Below are 12,182 nucleotides of genomic sequence, written 5' to 3' on the forward strand. Positions count from 1 at the left end.
TTTCGCCCTTGTGGAGGATAAAATTCGCTCTTCAGACCAATTTACATCAAGTAGAAAACACGAAGATATCATAAAGAGATTGATGGTCTCTTTCCTGCTCGTGTCCCACATCCCTCTCAAAGCGCAGAGTGGTAGGCTATATCACGCATCTTTGTGTGGAAATATAAAACGAGTTTTTATTTTTTTAAATAACCCCCCAACCACCGCCGGTAGTTTGTCCATTACCACGGTGGTAAAAAAAAACTGCCACCATCACAGCCCTAAATATACTAAAAAAAGATAACCTTGTTTGAAATTCTATATTGACGGGGTTAAATAGAATTGCATTACTAAAAAGAGACTAAAATACAATTTTCATTGACTAAAACTAGACTAAAATGTCATCAGTTTTCGTCGACTAAAACTAGACTAGACTAAAATGTCATCAGTTTTCGTTGACTAAAACTAGACTAAAATGTCATCAGTTTTCGTAGACTAAAACTTGACTAGACTAAAAAGAGTATGAAGGTGACTAAAACTAATAAAAACTAAAACGACAGCTTGACACAAAGACTAGACTAAAACTAAAATTAAAACAGGCCGCCAAAAACAACACTAGTTCTGACCAACTAAGGGGGAAAAAAGCATTGCAGTAAATCACGCTGATTAAATCTAACAATCGCTAATCACATCAGGTCAAACCGTGCAAATTATACTTTGTTCTAAAATCGTTAATGTTAACAACATCAGCATTGCATGACTACATTTAATGCCCTTCTGATATTTATCCTCGTTTTCGCATGGGCCGGTTGCAGTCTTTTTTTTTCTGTAGCCACTCCGAAGTCCGAAGTCTTTTGCATTTTACAACGGGTGAATCTCTAGTGGTCACTGGTGATTGTCGTTTGAACATTTCTGGATCCGCCATCGAATTGATACGTTTAATTATATCAAGTGCTGTGAGAAAAGGCTATAAATCTCCACCTCCAACATCCTCACACGCAACATAGCCTACTAGCCGAGACACCTTAAAATGTGTACAGATGTGATGACGTAATGACGCAAAGACATGCTCGAATTTCCTGCGGAAATCCACCAGAACCACTGGAATTAAAAACATTATTACAAGCTTACTGTTTTGAATCGAGCTAAGGCAAGCAGATAGTTTTGAACACTGGCTGGTTATGTACTTGCTCAAACATTTATTTTGGATCATTTTTAACACAAAAAAGTTACGTACTGCAGCTTTAAATTCAAAATGTTAAAACACAGAAGTACATATGAACAAAATTAATCAATGCATGGAAACTTTTAATGCTATAAACTATAAAAGTAAGTATCAAAGTATCCTTATGGAGTAAACCATACCATACTATACAAAATCCATTTTCACACTATATCATATAAGCAATTCTTAAAAAAAGAATAAGGAATTCAGTACAGTAGTGCTCTATTTCTATTAGAAAATGAGTATCAAAAACTAATTTATAAATTGGAAGAACACAAAACATTTTTTTTATTGAAATACAAAGAAAAATTCAGGGTAAGAACAGATTTATTTTGTTATGAGACTTTATAGAACTGTACATGCCTTTAATAAATGCCTGTAAAGAGAAGTGAAAATCTATGCACTGAAAATGCTCTAGATTGTCAGGACATCATGTGCTGTATCTATACTGCCCTCTACTGTTCCAGTCCAAACTGAAGAAATAGCCTTCCTTCTGATAATAATGTTCCTTCACTGTGTTTCCAAACACTGAGAAATATCAAATAGTCTATATAAATAAATTAATAAATATAATAAACAGTATACATATAAAAAGATCTGGTCAAAATCCCAGAAGAATTGAAATGCACACATACAGTAGTCATTTAATCATTCTGCAGTCCAGGAATATCTCTGTAAATGCTCTCCACTGATTATGTATTACAGACCACAGATGCTTTGCTTTACATGCATAACGATTAATTTCTTACAGTTATAGAGAAAATGCAATGTTACTGAGCAAAGAAATTTATTTTTAAAAAAAAGTTACTAAGTGAAACTTAAATGTAATTTTATCTTTAGGTACAAATAATAATAAAATATATAACAACAAAATATAATAATAATAAAAAGTGAAATTCGTTAAAATGTTGAGAGGTCAGTTTTAGTGTAACAAGTCAACAAATGCACATGCCAACACAGATTTAACCAATTTATACAAAACAATTATAGCACAGATTCACAGATTTGTATCTTAAATCCAGTGACTGCTTTGGCACAATACTTTATAGTAATGTTTTATGTTAATAAACAGATCATTTTAATACTAGTCGGTTTCAAACAGATACACATGGAGATTTCATAACAGCAATTTCAAGTTCCAAAGCAAACTGCTCTTGGGATTTGTCTAGTCTCTAAGGTTCTCAGTACTGTGCTGCTCTTCAGAGTTCGGTTTCTTGCAGAACATAGTGGAGAGTTCCTGTAACAGCAATTCCTGTTGCGGGCTACATGATCTGTGTGACCTGTGCCTACCTGGGACGGGCAGAGAGTCGTCCTGGCTCAGGGTGTCTAGAGATTGACCAGAGGAGGACAGAGAGTGCACTGGCTTTGACCCAACCATGCGATCCAGGGAGGCGGTCTTCCTCTGTCCCAGGCTGATGGGCCGTGCGGGAACCTCCTGTGTCTCTGCGTGGGCACTGGACAGGAAACTCGTTTCCAAAGATTTGAGCACCTGCAGACCGAAGTCGCCCACCTCCTCATACAAAGGCTCGGGGCTTTCAATGCGCTCCTCGAACGAGTCCTGCTGCATCTTCATGGGCTGAGAGTGAAAAAGAAAACAACGGCTAGGCATTTCACACAACCACACTGAGCTGAGTTATTAAACCAATAACACAAAAGTGGCCATCCATTACATGCAATAGTTATAAAAGTTGTGAAAAACCACCATACAAATAAGTTGAATTTAATTTAAAACAACAGCAACATAAGCGCACAATATTCAATGAATAATGATAATAATCATATTAACGTCTTTTAAAAAAATTACGTCTCTGTAATTGTTATTATTATATAATTTTAATAATTTAATAAGTTTATTATTTTTATTGTAGTTTTTTGTAGTTACACTTTCATATTTTTTTTATTATTCCTTTATTTTATTATATTATTTGTTTTATTTATTTTTAAGATTTTTATATTATTACATTATACTATTGAATTAACCTTATAATATCACATAATAATATAAACTATAAATATATTATTATTATAGTATGACATTACATTTTTCTATATATATATATCTAGAATATAATTATATATATTGTGTATAATTATATGGTATTATAAGTATTAATATAAGTATTATTATTCTTATTAGTTGTCGTTGTTTTACTATATTGTGTTTATTGTTGTTGTTATCATCATATTACTATTTTTTTATTATATGGCATTACATCTTTAATTACTTTAAATTTGCATGATAAAATATAGTGAATATACTATTATATGAACATTTTAATATAACATATTATTATTACTTTAATTATTATTTTTAATTTATGCTATAACTATTGTAAATGAATAAATAATAAATAAATATTTATTATCTTCTATTTCACAACAGCTCTGAATGTATAGCTCAAAACCTTTAAAGCAATCTCTTTATAAAATACAAGTAAGCTTATGAGCTGATATCCTTGTTCCAAAGCAAATCATTCTCTTAAACTCAGAAGATAACAGGAACTACATGTTAAACATACAGGTTCCGAACACACTAGTGACTATTATCTCATGAAAATACCTAATCTGCCAGATATCAGGTTAGACGATCTACCATTATGCGAACACAAGTATTTGTGATTAGCGGGACATGCACAGAAAGGGATCACCCCTCAACAATGTTCAAAACAAATTACTTCCTTTTTTGAGTTTAAACTTTTGTCTCAGTATCAGAGCAGCAGCATCAAGATAATTGCCGAATACATTGAGGACAAAAGCATAAAGCCCGCGGACAATATGCTTGCGAAAGCTTTTGGGCTGGGACACACCAGAGGCTGCAGCACTTTCCCAAAATTCCCTGCCCTCCCTCAAGGCTACAGTTGCAGAACAATGCAGTAGAAGCATTCTTCCCACAAACACATCCTGTCATACCAGGAAACCCTGGTTTCCCAACAGGAATGAGGGGGAAGGATCCTTAAATTAAGTATAGGCTCTTTTGTAGAGCGCACTCCTAAACTTTTGAGCGCTTGTTAAACGCAATGGTCATTTGATACTTTTCAAACCTCCTACTTTTACATTTTGACCAGCCACTGTAATCAGAGTAATTGTGACTAACTCTATTGAACAAATGGCAACAACTTGCGTGCAAAGGTGTGAAAACTGAATTACGTGAACTGCATTGGATTCATCTGCAGATAAAAAGAAATACTTACAAAGAACATTGAGAGTGCCCTTCTCGCGTGAAGCTTTCTCTGCAAAAACACACAAAGACACAAAAAAAAAAGAAGCTAAATCTCAAAGCAAAAACAAGCAAGCGTGACATGCACCGAGCCACTAGAGGGCGCTGTTGTGTTCTACCAGAGTCTGGTTGGCGGAGAGCATGGTGGAGTTGGTGTTGCTTTCCTCTCCTCTGATGGGCACTAGCGGCATGGTGCCAAACTTCTGCTTGGAAATGTCCGAGGAAGAGTGCCGTCTCATCACGGGTGGGCGCAGATCATCGTTCTGAGGGAGGACGTTATTGTTAAATTACGACTTTGAAATGTTAATGAACATTCAGATATGTTCGGTTTAAAATGTGCTGTACCTGTGCTTTTAGTAAATTAGTCATCCAGTCCCATAACTCAGTTTCACAGGAACAGCTAAGGTACCTGTGAGGTCAACGAGAGCGATTGCGGATAAGTGTAGCTATGAATAGACACTTTCTATAAAGCCTATAGCAGTGGTTCTCAACTGGTTCGGCCATGGGACACACATTTTCACATGGTCATTAAGCCACGACCCAAACTTTTAGGGATTTGAACCAAAGCAAATTTATTTCTCGAAATTGGTTGACACAATTTGACGCACACACATTGGACTCCATGTTGAGTATAACACGTTTAAATAATACTTACAATTGCTGTTTATCCAGCATTACTGTTAATCCCCATCTGCAAACAAATGCACTCATTATTTCACTGATGGAAAGAAAGTTAATTTGATCTAAAAGCATAATTGTGAAGCATGCATCTTACTTTGTTGGTGGCTTTAACTTCTTTCTGATCCCCATGTAAATCTTCAAGGTTTTCAGTTGCCACTCTTTCTCAGGCTTGTTGATCTGTGATGTGGGAAATGTTCAGTTCACCGTCTTCTGTAATGTGCTTTTATGTAGGAGCTGATGATGAACTGTACACATACCTTTTTGTCCTTCAGCAGGAGTAGTCTGTGGTCTTTAATTTGGAATGATCGCTCCTGGAATTTGTTTCCTTGCAAGAGTTTGGGCGGCTCTTCCCGACACTTCAGTACTCCAGACTTCACAATCTCACTCTTATAGGCTGCAACCCACAACACAGACATACACTAGTTACAAGGTCAAAAACCAACAACAGTACAGAGAACAAAATATACAGTTGCTGTTGTTTATGTGATTTTAGAGTTTTGTGTTTGGATGCTGTGTATTAATAACTGTCATGCTATATTTTATATTTCTATTATTAATATATTTTTTTCTAATTCTTATAAACACTAAAAAAAAAAGATAAATCTTGTGAAAGAGAGAAAGTAATAAATACTTCTATTTTACAAGGATGCATTAATTTGATCAAAGAAGATGATAGTGAAATGGCAAATATATATATATATATAAAAAAAATTAAAAAAAATACACCCCAATTATAACTACTACTACTATAAATTATATATATATATATATATATATATATATATATATATATATATATATATATATATATATATATATATATATATATATATATATATATAATTTATTCTTGTGATGCAAAGCTGAATCTATCTATCTATCTATCTATCTATCTATATATATATATATAGTAAAACAGAAAACAGTATATGTAAATTGTAATATTTTAAAATGTTACTGTTTTTACTGTATTTTTTATCACATAAATGCAGCTTTGGTGAAACATAAGACACTTCTTTCAGAAACATAAAAAAAAAAATAAAAATCTTATCTACCCCAAACTTTTGAAAAGTACAAATTTTTATACGTTATATGACCTCAAATTAGTGGAGAGATTATATTGAATATCTGTACATATAAAAAAATAATTTGTCACAATGCAGACCCGGAAAATTGGTTCAAATATTTTAAACTTAGGTTTTAATTTTGAAATACATTCATCACAACACTTCATTATATTCTCTGAAAGAAGTCAGTTCATCTGATGAAATGAATATGCTTTCACCTGTGAAAATGTCTATAGCTTCTCCTCTAGGCACCTTCTTCACCACCAGATATGCCGAACTGGGATCGGCCATTTTACACCACTGTAGAGCTTGTTCCAGAACCTTCTCTTTGGGGTGAAGAGGTCGCTCTGCAGAAATGACATCCTGCATTTATCTACTGTTTTTACCCAGCCTTAAAAAACATTGATTGCTCTGCTGTTTCATCCTAATTTTAGTAGTGAACAAAGTAAAATTGCGCTGAAACAAATTGGGGTGTATTTTGTTTTTACCCAGCTCTCCTTCCTCAATGGCCTCAAAGGTCATCCACACATCCTTTTCCCCAGGAGGAATATTTCTCATATACAGCACCTGATTGGTCAGCTCCTCAGCACACATAGTGGGGGACACCTGTGGAGAGACACATAAGGGTTTGCAATAATGGTTTCAATCTGCCACCATGTGGTAATGCTGTGCAACAGCAACTCTCAGTCAAAAATCAGTCACATAGAGACATGAAGCAGACTTCTCTAAAGATGAAATAAAGATTTAACTACAATATTATTTTATATATGTTAGCTTTGAGTCCATCTGTATACTAGTGTACTACTACTACTACTACTACTACTACTACTACTACTACTACTACTACTACTACTACTACTACTGATAATAATAATAATAATAAAAATATTGAATATTTGTACATTTAAAAAAAAATTGGCACAACGTAGAACCGAAAAATTGGTTCAAATATTTTACATTAAAGTTTTATTTTTAAAAATTGGTCACAACATATCACATTATATTTTATGAAAGAAGTCGTCTTCATATATATATATATATATATATACACACAAAAGCATTTATAATTTTTTCAAACATGATTCCTTACTTTCAGAGTGATGCAGCAATCTGGTATTTTTTCTTCTAGATAAACTTCAATAATCAAGTCCCCTGCCTGTGAGAGCTACAAGAAAAATAAAGAAAATATAATAATAGTAATAATTTATAATATATTAAAGAGAGATAGGAAGATAGAGAAAAAATATATTGTAAAATATTACATATAAATTGCTCTACCTGCGTGTCTCTCCAAGTGGTTATCAAACTGATTTCCAGTTCAATCTGAGTTTGATGCTCTTCATCAATCTGATCAAACACACACACAAAAACACATTAAAAAAATTATTAACAAAAATTATTCATATTCAAACTAAACTAAATTCCACAAAAAGTACCAAATGTACAATGGCACTACCATATTTTTTTGTACACTGTATTATTATGGTATTCTTTGATGCCATGAAGTTATCCACTTACATCAAATATATACAGATAGTTATCAATGAGGTCTTCTATGATTTTGACCTCATGTTCCCCTTTTCCATCAGTCTGAAACAGGCTGGGTGCAAACAGCAGGGACAAGTTCTTAGTGCACATCTGATTCAGATCAGCACACTTCTGTACCCTAAAAAGAGGAAGAGACAGCGTATAAGAGCTGATATAATTACAAAAACAGATCTGAATCAGAATGAAGACTCACCTGTAGAGATGACTGATGAGTGCTGCTAAAGTAGTCCTGTTGACCCGTGGTAAACCTCGAATCAGCTCTTTGTATCGGTCCAAACGCTGTGCCTTTAGAGGGATCTCTGAATATAGTATGAGAAATCACTGAGACAGCACAAACTATCCAAAATACTGTATCTGTGTTGTCAGTTATTTGAATATTCTGGGTTGTTTTCAACTTTATGTCTATGGCTGTGAAATCCATTTTTTGTTGTATACTTACATTTAACAAAACACATACAATGCGAACCTTGTAATATCGTTAAACCATTTTGATGAATTCCACAACTTTTTTTCAGTTGTCTTTTTCAGGTGGAAGAACATCTGGATGAGTTACCAATTCATTCAAAATGTTGGGGTCAACAGATAATAATAATGTTTTTTAATAATAAATGTTTCTCAAGCATGAAATCGATCATATTAGAATGATTTCTGAAGGATCATGTGACTGAAGACTGGAGTAATGATGCTGAAAATTCAGCTTTGCCATCAATAAATTAAATTTTTCAATATATTTAATCCAAAAACATTTTTAAATGGTAATAATATTTCACATTACTGTTTTACTGTATTTTGATCAAATAAATGCAGCAAATAAAACATTTTAAAAACCCCAAACTTTTGAACAGCGGTGTATGTTCCATCAAAAGTATCGTTTGTAATAGTAAGCATGCCACAGATCCATGTCATAGACATTATGCTGATAATAACCCATAATATTTATCAGTCTTCATTGTTTAAAGCAGTGTTTCCCCTACCATTATATAAGGGGGGCGCCCCGCCCTCCTAACGGCTTCCCCCGCCCCCCTTGAAGGTCAAGTAAATTTGATTTGATTTTCTTTATAGCGCCAGATTAATTTTTTTTATTTTATTACAAAAACTAAATAGCCCTTAAGTAATATGTTATTTATCTTATTTCCACGATGGCATGTCTTTTCTGTCTGTGTTTGCGCGTTTACGATTATCCAAATGAGTGCGCAAGCGCGCACACTCACACACAAACAAACACTTGCGTCAAATACAGATGAGCACTAGCGGACAGAGAGCGTGCGGCGGGAAATATGTCGCTGAACTGAAGATGGCAACACTCACTCTACTGCGAGTAGCAGCCGGAGTAGCTCTCCTAACGCCCGTTTCACAAATATTTCGTTTGCAGTGTGTATGCGGTGAGTATTGTTTTCCGTACCCATGTTTACAGAGCTTTCACACTGCACGTGGATGCAGTCCGTGTCGATGATCGATCCGTTCCAGTTGCGGTGCGTATACAGCAGTGCAGCGATCGTTTCCGCACCGAGTCTATTTTTGCCGTTTATATACTGTCTATGATTTTTGCTGTTCTGCAAACGCTGAATTAAAGTGACAGCGCATGTTTCGTGGTCAAAATGAACACAGATTGACCTGAAAATGTAGTCATTTCACCATAAGTGCGATTAATTAAATAAAATGTATGTATTTATACCATAAATGTATTTAATTAAATGCTACTTTTTTCATTTTAAGACCGGGGTAAAGCAAGGAAAACTACAATTTACCTCAACAAGGCGACATAATGACATTCGTGGAGGTGGAAAAACAAGTTCTTTGTGACATGCAAGATTTATTGTATTAAAATTGAAATGCAAAAGATTTTAATATAAATACATGGTTAAATATTTTACCACTTGCTTGAGCAACTTAATATATAATTATATAGAAGTAATGCATTGAATAATACATTGTTTAAAGTGTGTTTAAACGTGAACGCGCGTTCACAGCAGTGCTGCGCCTGACAGGATTATTCTCTCCAATGCATCATAGAAATAAAAACTTCTCCCATTTAAAATTTGTTTGTCATATAAATGTATTAACTAACATTAACGAACAATGAATGAGCAATATATTTGTTAGTATTTATAAATCTTTTTTTAGTTGTTAGTTAAAAAATAAAACTATTTAAGCTCTGGTCCATTAATATTAACAAATACTTCTATAAATTTAACAAACGTTATTTGCAAAAGTCAATTTTAAAAAGATTTAAATATGTTTATTTTATTTTTTTAAAGAGATATCTTATGTCAACATTTTTTTTTTAAAAATTTGTGTTTTATGTTAACTTTTACAAAGCATTACCCTCCCAGACAACCAATTAATGTGATTGATAGATAGATAGATAGATAGTGTCTGTGTCAATTTTCCTCAACCAACCAACCAACACTGTAAAGGTTTATATGCAGTTTACTGTACTAACTGGCAGCTTCCCTCCAGAAGGGGTGAAGATCAGCCATGAATATGGGATCATCAATCTCCCGAAAGAACCTTTTCAGCACATCCGTCACGTCCTCTATGAAGTTATCTCCAATGCGTAGCTTCACATTACGGGCATCCCTACGAAATTCTTCCATCAAAAGCTTGATTCTAGACTTTGCACCATTTTTCCTGTATATACCCTCATGGCCCAGACCTGTGTAAGAGAGTTATACATCAGTTGGATTCTAATGTTAATGTTAAAACAGGAAATATAATATAAAGCACATGAATCAGAAAGACATCATCTTCTCACCATACTGGGTTATGAATGCAATGCAACTGTCTACAATGATGGGGATGTCATTTCTGCTGAGCTGCTGGTCTTTAAGGTTGTTTCCTTTCCCTCCCGCAGACTTCTGGATGTCTGCGTACCACAGGGAGAAATCGGTCCTGCCCATGCCCTGCAGATGCAGAGTCCTGCAGGCACAGTCATTCTTTTTTTAGTGGGACTTTTTCTTCTTTGTAACAACATGCAATAATTTGCAATTAGTGACATGTATTAAAGTGCCCATATTATGCAACTTAAAAGGTTCCTAATTTTGTTTTGGAGGTCTCCTTCAATGGGTTTACATGCATTTAAGGTCAAAAAACACTTTGATGTACATTGCAGCATCACCTCTTTTCTCTCAGTGTCTGAAACGGTTTGATAAAGGATTCGGTCTCTCTAAACCCCTCCTTTCCGAGAGCCAACTCTTTCTGATTGGTCAGATGGCCCGGTCTGTTGTGATTGGTCTACAGCTTACAGTGTCGGAAACAAAACGCCCATTACTATATCTAAATTTCATCTGCGGAAGCTTCCTCAGCACTTGATTCACAGTGATACGAACAGTAACGATAGGCGTCAGTTTTATTTATCAGTCGTATCAATTCGAGCCTGAGTCCTCATCCATGCAAAATGGATTTGCTTTGCCAGCGCAGAAAACAGCGTCTTCTCGACATGCCGACAACATGAACTCTTCCAGGCCTCAGCTACAGCTACAGTATTAGAGGGTCAAAATAGACGTTGTTCGTGGACAGCCAATGAAGACCATAGGATGGCATTGTGCAAATTTATTAAAAACCTACATATGTTCTCGCAAGAAGTAAGACTGGCGATTCATTTCGGGCATTTCAGAATCGGTTCTTTCTTTTGGGAGACAATAACTCAAACTCTGCAGACCTTTATTGCACACTACATGAAAGGTAATATCCGAAAAAGCATAATACGGGCACTTTAAGAAAGCAAATGGGCTTAATCTGGCTTAAAATGAGCATTTATAGAACTCAAAGACCCACCTTCCTTTCTCAACAAGAACCAGAATGTCCTTCTTCTCATGGTTCTCCGTTTCTGATGCAATGCCTTGAACCCAAGACAAAGACGGATAAGTACATAGCTCCTTTATTAATCCTCGAGGATACTTTTAGCAGCATTGTTTTCTCTGAAATATCGTATCATTGATTTAGCTAACAGACTCACTGAGTTCCTGTAGGCGTTTCAGGTTTATAATATCCTCAGCGGCTCCATCATTCCCAGGGCATATGAACAGGTTGGACTTCTGCAGAACAAAGAAGCCTTCTTTCCACTGCGGGTCTAGCATGGCCTTGTAGCGCAGTACGCCCACTCGCTCGAACTCTCGCGCCAACAGGCAGTGACAGCTGAGTGGTGTGGTGGCCTGCCAGACATCAAAACCGACGTGAGAACTAATGCACTGATGTGACAAGATGTATCTTGTGACTGATTCATATTTACCTTCCCTATTGCTTTCACCCAACTATGCAACGCCTCTGGAGTCTCCAAGCCAAACTGGATCAGTTTATCAGATGTTAAGTAAAGTTCGAAAGTGTATCGAAATCTGAAAGGAACAACAAGAATCAGATTGTTATAAATGTTGTGATGTAAGATACGATAACCATTTCTAAATCTGAAAGCGTCCTGAAGGATGTTCTGTTATGCAGTGACACCCACTTGTCAATAAAGCCGCTG

The 12,182-nt window shown here is 35.2% G+C and overlaps 1 protein-coding gene across 3 annotated transcripts in view; it reads right to left on the reverse strand.

Annotated features, from left to right (window-relative positions):
• Positions 1 to 1,474: 1,474 nt before the first annotated feature.
• Positions 1,475 to 12,182, reverse strand: part of arap3 (ArfGAP with RhoGAP domain, ankyrin repeat and PH domain 3) — a 38,219-nt gene continuing 27,511 nt past the window's right edge. For 2 of the 3 annotated variants that reach the window (XM_084132569.1, XM_084132568.1), the window contains exons 15-33: positions 12,165 to 12,182; positions 11,949 to 12,051; positions 11,676 to 11,871; positions 11,495 to 11,558; positions 10,473 to 10,636; positions 10,161 to 10,373; positions 7,911 to 8,016; positions 7,688 to 7,835; positions 7,448 to 7,516; positions 7,260 to 7,334; positions 6,658 to 6,775; positions 6,388 to 6,516; positions 5,360 to 5,496; positions 5,197 to 5,279; positions 5,077 to 5,112; positions 4,767 to 4,830; positions 4,541 to 4,684; positions 4,396 to 4,434; positions 1,475 to 2,780 (exon numbers count right to left, since the gene is read on the reverse strand). The exon at positions 12,165 to 12,182 is cut by the window's right edge. In XM_084132569.1, the coding sequence (XP_083988695.1) occupies positions 2,370 to 2,780; positions 4,396 to 4,434; positions 4,541 to 4,684; positions 4,767 to 4,830; positions 5,077 to 5,112; positions 5,197 to 5,279; positions 5,360 to 5,496; positions 6,388 to 6,516; positions 6,658 to 6,775; positions 7,260 to 7,334; positions 7,448 to 7,516; positions 7,688 to 7,835; positions 7,911 to 8,016; positions 10,161 to 10,373; positions 10,473 to 10,636; positions 11,495 to 11,558; positions 11,676 to 11,871; positions 11,949 to 12,051; positions 12,165 to 12,182 (2,317 nt within the window). In that variant the 3' untranslated portion in view covers positions 1,475 to 2,369. The remainder of the gene's footprint in view (positions 2,781 to 4,395; positions 4,435 to 4,540; positions 4,685 to 4,766; positions 4,831 to 5,076; positions 5,113 to 5,196; positions 5,280 to 5,359; positions 5,497 to 6,387; positions 6,517 to 6,657; positions 6,776 to 7,259; positions 7,335 to 7,447; positions 7,517 to 7,687; positions 7,836 to 7,910; positions 8,017 to 10,160; positions 10,374 to 10,472; positions 10,637 to 11,494; positions 11,559 to 11,675; positions 11,872 to 11,948; positions 12,052 to 12,164) is intronic. The other variant, XM_084132570.1, reaches the window with a different exon arrangement.

Source organism: Abramis brama, assembly GCF_963993115.1.
Source record: "Abramis brama genome assembly, chromosome: 13".
NCBI lineage: Eukaryota > Metazoa > Chordata > Actinopteri > Cypriniformes > Leuciscidae > Abramis > Abramis brama.